At 41.8% G+C, this 18,368-nt stretch overlaps 1 protein-coding gene across 1 annotated transcript in view; it reads left to right on the top strand.

Annotated features, from left to right (window-relative positions):
• Nucleotides 1-17,817: 17,817 nt before the first annotated feature.
• Nucleotides 17,818-18,368, top strand: part of DHRS7 (dehydrogenase/reductase (SDR family) member 7) — a 21,747-nt gene continuing 21,196 nt past the window's right edge. Inside the window, exon 1 of the mRNA XM_010000706.1 lies at nt 17,818-17,862. Coding sequence (XP_009999008.1) covers nt 17,818-17,862 — 45 coding nt within the window. The remainder of the gene's footprint in view (nt 17,863-18,368) is intronic.

Consider the following 18,368-nt stretch of genomic DNA (forward strand, 5'->3'; position numbering starts at 1 on the left):
ATCCCCTGTCTTTGATGTTATTCATAGAAAAACTATGAATAGTAACAGAAGGGAAGCTATCAGAGAAGAAATGTGGGTGGAACTTTCACAAATCTTGGTCATTTGGGATTTCACACAGGGTCCTGAATAACAGCAGAGGTCTTGCTTTGACTTCACTACTGCTTCACAAATCCTGCTTCAACCATCTAAGCACTGCAACAGGACATGTACAAGCTCAGCAAAGTGCTACACGGGCCCATATTTGGAAAGTCTTTTCCTAGAATCACAGAAGTTGGAAGTTTTACTTCATAATCTGATGCTAAACACCACCACCTAAGGAAAATGTATCACCTATCTTCAAACCTACTGCTCTCAGGATCTAAATAAAACTGCTTTCTGCTTAAAAAAATATTTAAAATTCCTACTACATACAGAACCTTAAAGGTTACCACCCCACAGGACATCTGAATGACCAGCACCTTCTCATTTGCCAAGAGCTACAACGAAAATTGAAAAATGCTTCTTACAAGTAATACTGCAGACTTAAATGTTCATTTTGCAGCAACAAAATTTTGCCATACACACGGTAACACCGAAATATTTTAACCGTACTAAACACAAACCAATACATGTGAAACAGATGTCCACAAAATTAATAGTTCTGAAACCATCAACCTGCAGCCAGTCTTAAAGCCGTACCATACCTACTGTAAAACAAGGTAATAACATACAAGGCGTTTAACATGCAAGCCAAACTATCCAGTACATCACTGGACAAACTTAAAGGACCACGTTTTCTTCTGTCTGCTCCTAACACGCACGCTATGGCAGATCATCAGCACAACCTCTGCTGACGATCTTGTTTTCCAAGGCAGCGACATCTCTCCTCAAAACTTTGAACGCCTGAAAGGCGCTGGCGAGGGAAACCCGCCCCGCTGCGTTATCCTGTCACTATTAGGGGAGTTGCTGGATGCTCCGACCCTGGCCGGGGTGGGGTGCTTTATAAATAGAGACGCGCTTTTTTTTTTTTTTAATTTATTTTTCTTTCCCCTCAGTGCTGTGCCCCAAGCGTTTGGGTGGCGATGGGACAGCAGGCTGTTTATAGCCATTATTAAACGAGCTCCGAAGGAGGAGGGAAGGCAGGAGGAGGGAAGGCAGAGGGGGGGGGATGGGGGTGGGGAGAAAAGCAAAGCTGCTGCTGCTACCCCAGCACCCTCCGGCTCCCCCTCCTCCTCCCTTTCTCCCCCCATGCCCAGCCCCAAGGGGCTGCCTTGCCACCCCCTCCCTCTCTCCCTCCCGCAATGCAGGGGCCGCGCGGCCCAGCCAAGAAATTGCCACAATATTTGTCAATTTTGTTTTTAATAAAAGCCATTTGATCAGCAGAAAGCTAAAGCTGCAGGCCTTCTCCATCAAACCACTGATGGTCACCTCCTCAGTTGCTGTTCAGACTGACGCCTTAGAGCATTAATAGGCAGGGACCCTTGGCCCACACCCTCTGCCCATGGGTCCAGGGCTTTAGTTTAACCCATTGGGTTGTTGGTCCGTCTCTCTGTTAAGGTGGTTGTGCTTATTTTTAACCTTGTCTCCAGCTGCCCTTGGCTGGAGGACACAACAGGATCCTGGGGCTCCCTGGATGGTTCCTCAACCTGATTCATGTCTGTCTGTGCCTGGGGCTGTCAGTGGACCAGTCTCCTTCCACCACAGGCTTGGTGTCTCCAGCTGAGGCCCTGTGGGAGCGTGCTGCGGTGGGTGAGGACACTGCCTTGCTGGGGACACTTTTGGCTCCCAGCCCATTCCCTTCCTGCTCCCGCTGCTCCCTGAAAAAAGTGTTTTTGAATTTTTCAGTGTAAGTTGCTTTTCTCTTCCACAGTAAGGTCTCTTCAGCAACAGGTGGTAGAAGCTAGACTGCTTTAAGAAGTTTGTTTTATAATATACAGTTGCATTAGCATGCCATCATGATGTATGTTTTAAACAGTGTGAAGGCATGGAAAACAAAACAGTGAAACACTGCTGGCATGTTTTAGTATGCACTACTGTGATCTGTAGTGCTGACAATGTAAGACCTCAGGGTGAGTTGTTTATATTAATTTATTCTTAACACCCTATTGAGCTTTACCGTTTTGCTGTATTTTCCTCAGTCAGCTTTGATGCTTTGTCAAAACGTTCCTTCACTTTCTCTGGGGGCTATAGTTGGGACCTTACAAGCAGCAGGTTTTGCCATTGTCTTCTAATTTTGCAATTCTTCTCTGGTATTGTAAAACTAGGAAGTAGCTTAAAGCAAAACAGCTCTTCCCTGTAAGTCATATATCAATTTGTGAAATTCATAGAAGAATACATTTGAATTGTGTCCCAAATACATAAGAGCTATTCAACCAAGTAAGGATATTTAAGACCCTGTCCATATAGTTTAAAGCATGAAACTATTTTTCATAAACTTCCACCAATGATTAGAGAATTCAGGATATCAATGCCTAACTAATGTTTTATGTGACAGGCTCCCATGATAGTGAAAATCCAATCTAAGGAAGAACTGCACTATGTCTCAAAAAGTCTGAGCTGGTGGTCAAGTTCTCACTAATATGATAAAGCCACCATGGATGCAAGCATGGTTTCATAGTTTAACCAAAAAAAAAATGAAGCCCTTCTTTTTAATATAAAGGCTTTGCTACGGTGATCAATGCATTATTACAGAGAACTCTACCTTAGTTATGATTTCAAATTTAGAAATTGAAATGAATACATATTTTTGTTGCCTAGAGTTTAACTAAATGCTTCCTTAGGTGGTGTAATAGAATATTCTGAACCGGTTTGTGGGCACAGGGCATTTCTGGTAAACTATGTCAGTTAAAAAAAAAATGATTTGGTGCCTTAAGGCTTGGATTTACAGATGTCAACATCATGCTGCAATGCAGAATTTCCACCCAACTCTTTTCTGACCAGAGCTCTGAAATGAGAAGGGGAGTAGATTACAAAGGTCTCGTTGTATAGGAATGGATATACTTTTTGTTAATTATTTGGGTTTTCCAGTCTTTTACATAGTTCACATTTTAATAAATCCAAATCAGCAGAAAGGCAAAGTGCAGTGCACTCAAATATCAGTGTTGTCTTGCAGTTTTCAAGCCTGCATTATAAAAGAGTGAGGAAACCCCCCACCTGCTCCCTGTCCCGTTCCCCTGACCCGCTGGAAGCCCAGAGAGGTGCAGGTTTCCCTGCTGGAAGCACAACTGGCCGGCAAACATCAGCGGCGGATCACCCAGCCAATGAACGTTTATGGGTTTAATAATCCCATGATTTTCAGCTGGGATGAAGGCTGGCCTGGTGACAAAAAGGATGGAGAACAACTCTCCCTCCCCCCCGCCAAGTGGGCAGGGAACAAATTCAGGGGACAAGCTGTTGGACAAACCTTGTTTTTGGGGTGGGCCCGGGGGGCTGGTTGCAGCAAAGCCGGGGTTCAACCACTGGGCTGGGGATTCCTGGAGGTGGAGTGAGCCCTTCTGAAGGCGAGGACTGGGGATGCACAGCGGCTGTGAAGCTGTGAAGAAGGAATTGGCTGCGGAGAGACGCTGAGGAGGGAAGGGAGAAGTGGGTACTTCGCGAAAGAATGGGGAAGGTGAAAGAGTTCCCACCTTCCGCAGCCATCAAACAGCCGTGCGTGGAGGTCTCCTGAAGCTGGATGTTTGGAAAGCCCTCCAGTTGCTGGTTATGTTCCTCCAGCCCGTGTAGACAGCCATGGGTGCAGCTCCCACTCGAGTGTGCCAGGGCAGCTCATTGAGGCCTTATGCCCAGATAAGACCTACGACAACAGCACAGCCCTACCCGGAGATAGCTAAAAAAAAGCGGTAACAAATACAACAAATCCTCCCCGTCGCCGGGCTTTCCTGTAACAGATAAACTGGCTGTTCCCGTGTGATCCGTGACCGGTTTCCATCCTTGTGTGCTCACCCTAATCGCCCTGGTTGGCGGGATGCTGAGCAGCGCTCCGGGGTGCCCGGTGTTGTGGGAACTATTTCAGGCCTTGGAATTCGCCGTCAAACGCGGCAAAATGTGTCAGTGGAAACAAACCTTCAGGGAAATTTAAATGCAAACGGTTCTGAAAATACGTAGTGGGGGAGCAGAACACACGTACGCTGCACTTCATGATTAAAGGGAGATTTTTGGAAGGGCAGGGAGTAATTCCCATAATCTTCATCCATGCAGTTTTGAATTTCCTCTGGGTATCCATAACCGATTAGTTAAAATTTTTACGCAGTTCACGTTTTTTAAACTATTTTTTTTCCCCAAAAAAACCACTTTTACTATGTACAGACGAGGCAGAGATGGTGCAAAACTGCTCCTGAGGCGTTTTTACCCCTGCACTAAAACACACGTTTAATTTTTCACCCTCCTTTTCCACCTCTCCTAACATTCTGCATTATATGCAGTTGTGGACTTCATTTAGATTCTATTTACTGTTACAGCTTGGGTTTCTGTGTGTGCTTTGTTTGTTGGTTTTTTTTGTTTGTTTGTGTTGTGGGGTTTTTTTTTAAATAAAAATGAATGAAAACATGGCCCAGGTTTTGGTTTGGTTTTTTTGTGATGCCCTAGTTTTAAGCTGCAAGAATGTAACGACAGCAGAGAGTTTGCTGCTGTCATTTTCTATTTATACGGGTTTTTTTATTGAGAAGCAGAATGGAGTCAAATCACCACAGTATTTTATTTTTAAAGTGTAACTTTTATATAGTTTGCTAGTAGCGCCTGGCCAGTTGTGCTGATAATAGCAATGAATATTCACAATAAATTCAAGCATCACATTTAATGAGGGTGAAACAGATGTGTGTAACTCTTGCCTTGACGAGGCATCTTTGTTGCTGATGAGACTACATCTCCCAGCATACAACTCTTTCTTTTCCCTGTAGCTGTAGCCGAAGATGGGACGGAGCTGCTTGGGATCTGTAGTCACTGGAGTCATTAGCACCCTAGTCACGGAGGCACTAACAAGAAACTCTTTCAATGCTGCATCACGAACCACAACCGAATTATGGAGAAGAATCTTATTTCACTGTTTGGAACAATGCGCATCTATTAGCATAATCAAGCCTATTTAAAACGGCATGCTGTTCCACAGGATAATTTTAGAGAATATTAATTTTAGAGGATTTTTTTTTCTGCTTCCTGTTCCAGCTTTTAGAAACTCTTTGAATGGGTGGTATTTCCTAAGAGTGCTTTTTAAAGGATGTGTGTATCTAAATAAACAGGTATTGCCCAGCTGAGTTGGTTATTGCAGGCAGGAGGGTGATTTTGTCCAGTGTGTTCATTGAAACTGTCAATTTAGAAAATTCCACACTTTGCCTGATGAAGCTGTTCCCAATGACATCATTTCCCATAAAAAGAGAAGACGGGTCTGCAGTTGCTGCTGGGATCACATGGCAATTTAACTGCGTTTTGGAATCGGTTTCCATCGTGATGACCATAGTCTGTAGGAGCCTCTTGTAATCCCTCCGTCTTGGTATTGGCCAGAGATCCTTTTAACTCCTTCAGTTTTAATACCCGTTGGTGAAATTTCTTCTCTTATAAGGTTATATCATGAAGTATTGGAATTTTTTGTCTGTATATTCTTTAAAGCAAGGACAAACATTAACTGTTGTGTTGCATTACTTTGATTTCTTGATCCTGCAGTAAAATGGCTGTCATTCTTCCAGTGTCTCACATGTAGTTTATGAAAAGGTCAGGAAAAGCAGAGCCTTTTGGTTTCAGCTTCCCTTACTTATCATCCCTGTTTCTCTTATTCTCTACCTGACTGTTTGACGTAGATGGGAAATAGCGCATTTGAAGTCACTCTGCAGCCTAACAAGCTGCTAGACTGTGAGGTTTGGTTTTGTTTTGAATCAATTTGTGTAACCTAACAACACTCATCTAAATATTAGATGTATAATCAAGCTGTTGTCCAGGCTGTCTTGGTTCAGTGGTGAGAAACAAGCACTTTCAGATGATCATCACTCCCCTGCTTTCATTGGTGTCTGGGCAGCCTGGGTGAGGTGCCAGCTGAAGGTGACTTTTTCTCTCCTGTAGTTTCTGTGACTACAGAAGAAGCTGAGATGACCACCTAGAGTAGACTTCTTAGTTTTTAGATCATAAAATCATAGAATGGTTTGAGTTGGAAGGCACATTAAAGATCACCCAGTTCCAACACCCCTACCATGGGGCAGGGACAGCTCCCACCAGCCCAGGTTGCTCCAAGCCCCATCCAACCTGCCCTTCAACACTGCCAGGGATGGGGCAGCCACAGCTTCCCTGGGCAACCTGGGCCAGGGTCTCACCCCCCTCAGAGCAAAGAATTTCTTCTAACATAAATCTCCCCTCTTCCAGTTTTAATCCATTACCCCTTGTCCTCTCAGTACAAGCCCTAGATGACTAAAATTAATTGATTACCTGTGGTGCTTAGTGTTTATTTAATAGAAATCTTCACATTACTGATACGTGTGGCCTGTAATAGTCTGATCATGAACTTGCCAGAACTTTTTGCTTGGTTTGTGAAGTACTGATGCCCTGCCCCATTCTCCTCCAGAGGGCTGCACCTATTTTTGGAATCTAAAAGCCAGCTGGATGACTGTGCTGCAGGCTTTACGTCTTCTTGGTACTATCCCTGCAACACCCTGCTGTGATGACATCTGTAGGTATCTGCTCAGCCAGCCGTGCCATTGGGAACTCCAGAAAACTCCAGTACTGGAGCTCTGATTAATAATCACATGATGTTTAAATCACCGAAAGTGCACAGCTAGGGTGTATCCTGTACCCAGGCTGAATTGATGTCACAAAGAGTTTGGACTTTTGAAGAACACAGTGTGTCAACCTCCCACATTCTTGGGATGCAGCAGTTCTGGTAATATTACCTTTCTGCTGGAGTCTTCTACATAAACTGCCACACTTTGGGCTCTCTGGGATGAGATACCCTCCTCATCTGTTTTTAAAACAACATTAAAAGTTTGGACATTTGTTAAAAACCAAACAATAGTGATTTTCAACGTACAAAATGAAGTACAAAATCATTAGGGCATCACAATGTAGCTTTTTCATTCAAGCTGTAAAAGGCAGAAAGCAATGCTCAGTCATGAGTTTTATTTTTCCAGTGAGAATTTGCTGATGGAAGTAACCAGCAATTCAGGAAAATCAGCAAAAGCAAAGTACAGGAAAGACCTAAATATCAACAAAGGGAAAATCCCTTTATGCTGAGAATTAATAGAAAACTTTATTTTGCAAGATTATTATTTCTGTCCCTCCATTTTTCTCCTACTGTTTTTGTATGTGGAATGTGGGAAAAGACTGGCACCTCCCAGATTCTTTGAAAGTCTAAAATAAGATGATGAAAACTCAGGCAGCTCGGGAAGATAAACTCAGTTTGTCAAAGTTCTCAGAGCTCATCTGCAATTCCCTGCATTTCAGGTGGTTCCTTCCATCTGTAGCAAGACCTCACTAAAGACCTTGTAGCCAGGAAAATTTGCTTTTCATTTGCAATGAGGAAATGAAAAAAAGAATGTCAATATAGTCTATAAGCATTTTAAAGAAAATGAAAAGAGAGGGGGAAAAGGAACCATTTAACTATTCTTATTGTTTTCTCCCTTTAGATTCTCAGCTGCCTCAGTGGTTGAAACAGAGAAGTGTCACTAGGAAGCCTGTGTGTCCTGAACCTGTTACATAAAAAGGGACAAAACAGGTGTCTGTGATGTTTGAAGAAGAGCTTTGTGGCATGCCAGGCTATGCCAATTAATTTTGTCCCCTCTACTATTGACCAGATTCATGATGGTTTGATGTAAATGGTCTCATTGGGACCATCAGCATTACCCTTCAGCACAGAAACCATGAGTCAGCTTAAAGCTACACGAGCAGAAGACATAAGCTGAGGTATTCCAAAGGCTGGGTGACATTCACACATGATGGAACACCAGCACAAATACCTTTCTATGGTTCTTTCCAACCCAAGGGGGACACACTTTATTGAATCTTCATCTGTCAGTTGTGAACACTTACAACATCTTTGTGTTCAATTGCTGAAAGTTTCATTGTCTTGACAAGACCTTCTTTTGCTACAAGCCAAGCTGTGAAGTAGAGAACAACCAGAATATTGTATCAGCGAGGCTTCAGCCTATTCCATGCCTTAGATGGCTCTGCTGTTTTAAAAATGTGAAGGTATATGTATGTTGCTGTTTTAATTTGCTATTAGGAGTCTGTGCATGAAGGCCTGTATCCTCGCTGCAGTCAGTGACAAAGCTTCCCTTGACTTCAGTGCTGCAGGATCAAATCCTTAGTCATTAGCATGTTGTATAAGGGGCTGTTAGCCCAGCCAATAATGAGCCTGCCTACAGTTGTCAGTTGTTTAACCTAAAAATTAGCTTGGCAATCACAGCTAAAATTACATGTCAGACTGTTGATGCATGAGAATACTTCATACTGAGTCATCAAGAGTCTTATGATGCTCTTAGAGTTTTATAATTATTAGCATTCAAATTCAATAAAGACTGGTATTTCCAGGTGTGAAGGAGATCTGTTTTGATGAGAGGATAAGACCTGTAACCACTGTTTTTTGTGTTACTAGTCCTTTTCTTCTTGAAATAGCCAGATCCAGTGCCTTCTTTGTACGACCAAACACGACTTGCTTTTTGCTACATTAATTCATATAAATCTGTCCAATCAGTTGCCTCTTCTCACAAGCCTGTTAGCTGGGACAGAGCTGAGGAGATAATTTTTTTGGTGTGTTACTTAAATAGTTACATTAAACCAAAAGCAACGTATCAGATTCCAATGGCCAAGGTGTGGAGATATTTGAAATCTGATTATTGCTTAGTAGTTTGCAAAGCAGGTTTTACACAGTACCAAGAACTCTGGAGAGTCTAGGATTTAAAGGATAATTCTGTTCTGGAGCTGGATTTTGCCACTTAGGCTTTTTTTTTAGTTGACAACAGAACTGAAGTTTATATTTAGTTTTATGACATAGGTGCTGTGACTGGAAGAAGTCATTGTTTCATGTTTGCTGGCATAAGGGACACGATAAAAATGGATATGAGATCACAAGCTGTGTGTGAGGGTTTTCTTAGGAAAGTGAAACAAGTAGCAATTTTGATTTTTAGCATTTTTATGACAACCTTTGCTGCCACCTCCCCAAAGGTGGAGATGGTGCAGAACAAAACATTAGCAAAGCAATAAGGGCCGTTTGAAAACAACCCTGCTTGTCGTGCAGTTCAAGCTCAGAGTTGCAGGAGGAGGAACCTATCAGGGAAGGAAACCTCATACAGCAGAAGATCTTTTGTAGAATGATTAAGTGCAAGTACTGTGGTGCAGCTTAATACCTATTACTCAAAACATTAATGCTACTTGGAGACAGTCCCAGTCTCCACCCTAAACAGAAACGTATTCTTCCATCTCAGGAAGGAAATTTCAGTTAATCCTATGGATTAGGAGTCCAACTACATCTTGAGAGGTTTGGGAATGTGATTTAAGGATTTGAAATATGTTTGTTTTCTTGCTTGTTTTAATTCATTGTAGTATATCACTCATGTATTTATTAAGATAAATCTGTTTACATTATATTTGTGTGTGTAAAGATTTATGTTTTTAAAAACACACTTGTTTTTTTTCTACATTTTTAACCTTTATAGGAAAAATCAAAATAATTGGCTAGTACTTGACATTTATTGTGTCAGATTCTAATTACTTGCTTGTGTTACCTTACTCTGTTTTATGTTAAAAATAAATGATACAATTGCTTGTGAAAGACAAGGTGAGGAAGAGGTAAAAAGCTTGTTTTACAATGATGAGAAAAATGAGGAGGTGAAAAAGGGAGAGCATTGTTGGTGTTAATTCACAGCAGGCTCCTGAAAACGGGCTTGGAGTCATTAGCTCACTCTACAGAGGTCACAAGATTGCCACTCTATGACATAAATTTCAATTAATATAGACAGTGTCTCACCATGAAAGTAGCAGTTGACCCGAGCTGAACCCAACTGAGATGAGAGGCTCATTACCAATAACAGTTTGCAAATAGGGATTTTCCTGCAAGTGCAAATGGAAAAGCAGGATTACAAACACTCAGAACATTGAGCAAACACTTCATCCTGCTGCTGACTCTCTAGGTACGATTTATGGATACTTGAGGATAGTGGTTGTGGAATGTTTCATTCCCATCTTGCTGGGAAATCAACCTACTGAGAAACCCACAGGAAAAAGACACCACCACCCTGATGCAATTTCTAGTGCTGTCTGCAAAAATGAAGTTCAGGATCTTTTCTGAACATGCATGCTAAAACCATTGCAGTTGATCCAGTGCGTTTCAAGTTAAACTCCTGGTTCCCAGTGACTTCAGCGAGTCTGGAATGGGTTTAGATTTCTTATTTGCTCAGGAAGCATTAGTACTGTCAAAAGGACTTTCATCAATTTAAGCTGGATTAATGATGCAGTGATCACTTATCATAAAATCATAGAATAATTTGGATTTGAAGGGACTTCTGAAGTTCACCCAGTTCAACCCCTGGCTCAAAGCAGATCTAATGAGATGGGGTTGTTCAGGTCTTAGTTCAGCTGAGTCTTGGATATTTTTGAGGATGGCAATTCCACCTCTCTGGATACCTGTTTCCATGTATCCAATCAGAACTTCCTGTGTTGTAATTTGTGTCTGTTGTCTCTTGTCTTATCACTATGGATCTCTGAAAAGAGTCTGCAGTTGAAGAGAGCAATAAAGTTTCCCCTTAACCTTCTCCCAGCTGAACAAAAACAGTTCTCCAAGTCTGTCTTCATCTTGGTGGCCCCCCACTGTACTTTCTCCACTACACTGAAGAATTTACTTACCCCAGAAAAGTAGCAGGAGGCTGCTTTCACACCTTGGATTTACATACTTGTGGTCAGTATCTTGCCTGTTGCTGTGGCATATAAAATACTTTCTAACATAATTTAAAAACTCAGCTCTGCAAAACAAAGCTTTACTACCTTTTGTGACTTTCCTGAACCTCTCTGGGTCTGCCAACATACACAGACAGCTGATGCCTCCTCAACAGAGGACCCAGCTGCTTGCATTGAGGCTTCATGTCAAGTAGAAGTTGACTTCAGAGAGTGGAATAGGTGAAAAGCTCATCAGATCATGTACACATCTTGGATTTGTGTTCCTGTAGATTTTAAACATAACTTCTTGCAGCATACCATCCTGGGCACTCTGGGAGCAGAACAGGGGCACCTTCCTGACAGACCCACATTTGTCTGATCATCAGCAGTGCAGGAAACTTTAGATGTTTGTAGCAGTTAGAGCAGCCTTAGAGCAACTTTTTCTTGGTGTTGGTTATCAGAAAGGAACTGTCAGAGTACCTGGTGCACCAAACTTACACTCTCCTAACACCAGCCTGGCCTCTCCTTCGGCTGATTAAAAATGCACTGTGCTCTAATTTACTTCTCTGACATCCAGGGATTTTCCCAGATTAATAATTAGATCAGCTCTCTGTTTATTGTGCTGCTGGAATGGAAACTAATCTTTACCCACTGTATCTCTCTACCCCTTAAAATCTGTACTGTCTCTGCAGGGCTGCTGCCTATGACTTTTGTTAACCAAGATACACAGAAAAACAAGTCCCCAGTAGTATATTCTTACATAATATCGTAATTAAAATGCCAATCACAGGGTTCTGATAAGAGCCAGGTCAGGCTCTGATCAGGTTTTTAAGCCATGTTCACTTTTGGACTTTTTGCCTGAGAAATTCCTCATGTTCACATGCTTGATTATGCAATTATTTTGTTGAATTCATTAAAAAAACCTCCCTCCATGCTCAGCTTGCAGCCCCAGAGATGATCTTCCTCATCATTTATATTCTGATAGCAAAAGGTTTAGAAACAGAAATCTGGATTTTTCTCTTAAAAGTGATGGTTATTAATGAAAAATCTCTGATATTCTGTGTTTTGCTTTGGGGAGACCAGCAGAGGGGGCTTGAGAGAGAAGCAGAGAGCAAACCCCATCCCAGGTTTGATGGAACAGTTAAAAATGAGTGTAAAAAAAAAAAAAAAAAAAAAAAAGGAATAAACTTTAATTTAGTGCTGTATTAAAACCAAAGAGACATACATTCATAAAAATGGAGCAAAAATGTCTAGGAAAACTGCATTATAAAGAGTTTATAAAAAAAAAAAAAAAGGAGTACTAATAATTAAGGAGGAAAATTTATTTGGGAATTAGGAATTTTAGTTATCTGACATTGTCATTTGCTAACAGCTACTAAAGGACTGGTTCCCTGAAATACCTTTTCATGGGTTTTGGGAAACATTCCCTCCATCAGCTGCCTCTGTGTGAGAAAACAGGAAAGAGAAAATCTTTCAGTGTAGGATTCAGAGCAGGTTGCTAATTTATGCTCCCTGGCCACCCCCATGATGGAGTTTGTTTCTGCTGACTATAGTGAGTGCTCACAGAGACGACTCTTTGCAGAACCAGCCTTTGGACATCATCTTATTTTCCTCCTCTTGTCCCTCACTGAATGTCAAGCGATGTATGAGAGAAAGTTTTCACTAGTTCCCTGTACATGTTTCCAGCACTAGTGCAATAAGAGAGCACACACAGAAAGAAACCTTCTTTTCAGATTCCTCAAAACAGATCGAAATTGAACAAATATTGTTTTCTTTATCTTGGAAAATTACAAATGTGGAAAAGGGGGCACAATTTTTTCTGTTAACTTTGGTGACTTTGTAACCCAGCCCAGGATGATAGAGATACAACAGGGATCTAACCAGAATGTAAATACCTGTGATAATGTCTGCCTCTTCTTCACCATCAGAAGAGGTTTGTTCCACATTAAGAAAGCCAGAAGCCTTTTTAAAAGAAAAATATTAAATTCTTGTTTTAAATTCTTATCCAGATATGCTGTATTATTCCAACATGATATGTTCAGATACGTTCCAGCCTTTACCTATAGGTATTCCTCCAGGAAAAGTCCTTTGTATATTTGTATCTTGGCTTCTTCTAATATTTAATGTAAATAATTATGAAGGCTTGCATACAACTAATGTCACACAAATGAAATAGCATTATCTTCAAATGGAGTAATCTTCAAATTCACCTAAACATGTTCTGTCTTTCTGTTATTTATATAAACACAGGTGATTTAGACATACCCCTTAACGTAACCTAAACAACACATGTTATGAAAAGGAAATGGAGAAGCACTCTGGGTTCCACCACTGTCCCATCATACTAAACAAATCTTATCTTCATCTCTTGCAGAAAAGGTTTGAGATTTTCTGGATTTTCTCTTTTTATTATTTCTGAGTAAAAGTGCTTTTAATGTCAATAAACAGGAAGAGAAGTCAAAGCAGTGTGGTCTAGAGGAATGAGCAGAGCTCAGGCAGGCAGTCTTCAGTAAAGCTCACCCTTATGTGAAGGACACATCTGGAACACTTTAAAGTCATATTCAAAGATGCAGTTCGGTCAGCAAGGGAGACTTGATGTGCAGGGGCTCTTTGTCTGCAGGCAAACACTGTCCTTTAAAAAGTAACATGCTCCTTTTAAACAGATACAGTTGATGTAGGTGCCAGTATAAGCACACCAAGCACTTTGCAACCAAAAAGTGAAGCCAAACAGTGGATAATCTAAAAGCCATGGGTGTGAAATTTGGAAGAAGAGCAGGACCCAGTGAAGCTGCAGGTGGCTGGGATCACTGTGGAATTTTTACAGCTTCAAACACAAGTGTCACACCAGGCAGAGGGTAGAAAATGGCTCTTGCTTATTGGATTGAGGAAATCTTTCCAGAGGATGCCACAAAAAGCCACTGACCAGCAACCAGGAGTCATCTGCCTCTGGGTCTGAAGATGCTTCCTATGTTTGTTCTGCCTGCCTGAATAAGAACTGCCACTGTGGTTTTTTTTATATTACTATTTTGTATTTTCTGTGATGCTTTGTTGGTATCAGCTGGTTTTATCTACATTTTTTTTTTTTTCTGAGGGAGGAAACAGCAAGGCATGAGGAGGGGAGAGGAGGAAAGAATTATTTACTCCCAGTTACATCACTTTAACTCAAGAGTTTGCTTAACTGAGCAGTTGCAAAGACCTGTGCAACTATCTTTGCTATATCTCTGCTAGTAATAAATACAAACTGTGGACCTTTAGTCCTGAGACCAACTGGCCTGACCTGGTTTATAGCTGATGCCCCTCAGACTTACCCCACATTCCCTGGGAGGGTGTGTGGGCAAAGCCAAAGCATGAACCACGGTAGCAATTTAAAACTGTGGATGATCATGTACCAGTGTGTGACTCTGTGCCTGTTTGACTGACTGGTATAGATGTAGCTCACTCTGGCCAAAAAAGTGATTTCTCTGGCTTACCTTCTATTGCTTGGGGACAGGTTGTACTAAACTGTAATGGCCAGGAAGGCAGTTCCAACAGTTTTATTTACTGCTTTACAAATTGATAGAAAACACAGTAGTTCAATTTGCCCTAATTAGAACTAGACTCCCAAAATTTTAAACTGGTGTGAGCTTATACACAAAACCTTAACTAAACAGACTGAAATGAAATGGATGCAAGGAGTAAGTAAAATTAAAGGGAGATTTGAAGGAAGAGAAGATGGAAGGTACTTCTTTCAAGTCTGTCTTTAAGTGGCCTGAGTAAGAAGGCAGGAAGAAGGGACTATGGGTGAAAAAACCATGAAGATTGAACAACTTGCTAAATGGAAAAATAAGAGGAGATTATGGTAGTTAGGAAAACATGGGTTTAAGTGCACAAAAGCTCAGAGACTTGAGCTCAGGAAGGTAACTGTGATGCAAAAAGCAAAAAGGTTGTGCTCTTTGTAAGCAATGGGCAAAAAAGCAACATTGACATAGCAACAGCAGAATTGTGCCTCAAATGATTCCCTCATTTTAAAGGCTTGAATGGATGCCTCTTATCTAGGATAAAGTTTCAAGTTTTCAGGAAATTTTATTACAAAAGAATAACATTTTCTGATATAATAATTTGAAGTTAAAGCAGATCTAAAAAAACCCCCAAGCTATAGAAAGAATGTATACACCCACTGTCTGATCAGACAGATTTATGTAAGAAGGCTTTTTAACACTGTTACATTTTATGTGGGAGTGTCTTTGTCTGGATGTGTGTTTGTCCCCTCTGCTAGCAACACTGAACCCTATGGCACAGGTAACATTCTGAAGCAGATAGCTTGGGGTCAAAACTGGCCTTACTTCACCTGCACTCATTGTATGATGGATTCTCCCTAAAATGTTATTTTCCTAAACAAAACAAAAATCTTTTCTCCTAGAAACTGTTCTATTTGGCTCACAGTGGAAGAGGAAATACAGGAAAAGAGAATATAGTGCTGCTTTACTTACTAATGTTATGGTACCTGCATAAATAACTGAGTGAAGTAAGAGCATTTTTCAAATCTATGTTTTACACAGACACTGAAATAATCTTGGATAATTGCACTGGAGCTTTATTTACTCCAACGTGGATCAAAGAAATTGCATCACAGCACTCTGGAAAATATTGACACCCCTGCTCTCGCAGTATTATTACCATGGCAGCCATCAAGTCATCTGAGGCCCCTTCTGCACATTCAGATAGGAAACACTTCACCCATAAGTCTGTGAATATTTACTTATTTTATAGAATTGCAGAATAGTTTGGGTTGGAAGGGGCTGTTGGAACCACAGTTCCAACCCCCTGCATGGGCAGGAACATCTCTCACTGGACCATGTTGCTCCAGGTCCCAGCCAACCTGGCCTTGAACACTTCCATGGACAGGGCATCTGCAACTTCTCAGGCAACCTGTTCCACTGTCTCACTACCCTCATAATAAAAAATTTCCTCCTTATATCCAAACTAAGTCTACCCTCTTCCAGTTTAAAACCACTGCCCCTTGTCATCTCACTACAGGCCCTGGTAAAAAGTCTGTCTCTGCGTTTCTTATAAGCCCCCTTTATATACTAAGAGGCCACAGTAAGCTCTCCCCAACACCTTCTCCAGGCTGAACAACCCTGACTCTATCAGTCTTTCCACGTGGGAGAGGTGCTCTAACCCTCTGACCATTTTCATGGCCCTCCTCTCAACCAGCTCCAACAGCTCCACGTCCTTTATGTGCTGGGGCTGCAGTACTTGAGGTGAGGTCTCACATGAGCAGAGTACAGGGGCAGAACATGGGCTGCAAGTTCACTTTGCCTGTGAATGTCCCATTTTCCACCCACCAGTATCCCCAAGTCTTTCTCCACGGGACAGCTCAATCCATTCATCTCCCAGTTACTTGTGCCATTGCACTTTACAAGTTCTTCTCAATAGCGCACAGCTGGAGAAAAAGAAAAGGAAACATAAAGAAACAGCAACCTAATCAAACATCCATTTCTGCCTTACTGCTTTGGAGACAGAAGGCAGCTTATCTTGCTTTTATTTGCATTAAGTGTGCCAGTATAATTTGTGTAACTCTTAAGAACAAGGCACGTTATCATTTTTGTGCTGTGTTTAATTGATCTGTTATCTGCTGCCGCTGAGTCAACGTGGGAACCCTCAGCAAGGTTCACAGCAGGGTGTGGAGCAAGATTGTGACCTCCCTCTTTGGTAACTATTCCTCAGGTTGTTTTCAGAGCCTCGTACTTCAGCTTTACATTGGCTCTGGCACTTCACAGCCACAGCTAAGAACTTTTGTAGAGATATCAGAGTCCTCTCTGCATGAATCACAACACCAAACGCAACAGAACTGTCATTCCTTCTGTTGATGTTTGGGTTGACTTCCATGGACTTTAAAAACCGGAATGGCCTTTTCAGAAAGTGAAAATTAGCTTCTCAGCTGGAAGCAAAGTTCAGGCATTAGGAGGAGAAATATTTTTTATTTTTCCTTGGAAATTTAGGTGTTGGTCAAATCCAAAGGCTTGCTAGAATATGATCCTTTACGAGATGTTTCACTTTGCTTTGGTACTTTGTCAAACAGCTCTTCTCTAAGTAGTTGCTGGCTCTGAAGCAAGAAAAAGAGTGCATGTTACTGTCAACACTCAAAGTTGTACTTCCAGAAGGAAAGTCAGAGTACTACTGGCCATCATGGTGAGACTGGAAGCTGGCAACTCTGAACCCTCATCAATCTTTTGCCAATTTCTTTGGAGCTGGGAAGAAATCTCACAGACTGGCATGATTTGGGTGATTTACAGCAGCCAGATGGAAAAGCTGCAGCCTGTGATGGCTTTACTACTTCTTAGCTGGTAAGGATCTCAAAAGAAATCTTTTTAATAGACACAGTTGTGTGTAATTAAGATAATTTTAAAGTATGTTTATCTATCATAAAGATAATACTAATGAGATATCTGTTCTTTATAACTTGGAAAGCAGCAAGAACAGATATTTACTTGTAACTTCTTCCTGTGCTCTCCTTCCAGTGCTCAGTGTGACACTGGGAGTGCCCTCCTGCACTGAGCAGGCCTACCTTTGTAACACAGACATTTATTTTTTACCAGGGCTTATAAGGATCTGGCAGGGATGGACAGCTGAATTCTGCAGGAGAAAATTTGTTCATCAAGTCCTCACTTTCCTCTGAAGAGTAAGGAAAATATTTTAAATTACTTGCTATTTATTTACATTATTTGTGTCTTGTGTGGCATTAAGGTTCCATCACTCTATGCACTGCACCAACAGAAATGGTCCACAACTCTGTAGAACAGCAGAAAACAGGGAAATACAAAGTTTATCTGTAACCATGAAGTATAAATGTGAACAGCCATGGTTCCTATAACCTCCAAAGGCCTGTTCCTATTCTGAAACACAACAACCACTTAACAATTAGTTTAGACACAGTTTAGGACTGGTGTTATTTGCAGACACAAAGTACATTGATGGTATATTTTTATTTTTCTGTCATCTTTCCTGTGTCGTATGGACGAGGTGCTGAAAAGTCAGTCAGAACCTACGGGCCTAGAGGTGGGCCGTGGCTTGGTTTTGCCTTGGAAAGCTGCAATGCAAATCTTGTGGCAGTTCAGATGTTAATTTATGAGTCCTTTAGTCACCCCTGGAGCCGGGACTGAAGGGGCAGCTGTCTGAAGTGAACACGGTGGCCATCCTGTGCAAAGCCTTCTGATAGATCAGATGCCTCAGCCCCTTGGGACCTTGGGAAGAGGGTCTGTGTGCCCCTCTCAACAGCCGTGCTGCCAAGGAGTTTTATATCTTTTATACCTGCACCTCCTGCTGTGAAGGTCTGAAACATCAGGCTGCCAGGAAGGGTGTTGTGCCTCTGTCCGTGAGCACCAGCAAGCCCACGGTGAAGACCTGCAGATGAGCGATGTCCAGAAGTGCCACAGCCCCTGTTTTTTCACCACTCGTGGGTCCCCAGCACCACCGATTTCAGAGCACAGGGTAAAACCCCAGATGCGAAACGCTGGGCACAGGCAGGAGCTGGGTTTGCCTCGGCAGGCAGGGCAGCAGCAGCC

Source organism: Chaetura pelagica, unplaced genomic scaffold, assembly GCF_000747805.2.
Source record: "Chaetura pelagica isolate M959 unplaced genomic scaffold, ChaPel_1.0 scaffold36, whole genome shotgun sequence".
In the NCBI taxonomy this organism is placed as follows: domain Eukaryota; kingdom Metazoa; phylum Chordata; class Aves; order Apodiformes; family Apodidae; genus Chaetura; species Chaetura pelagica.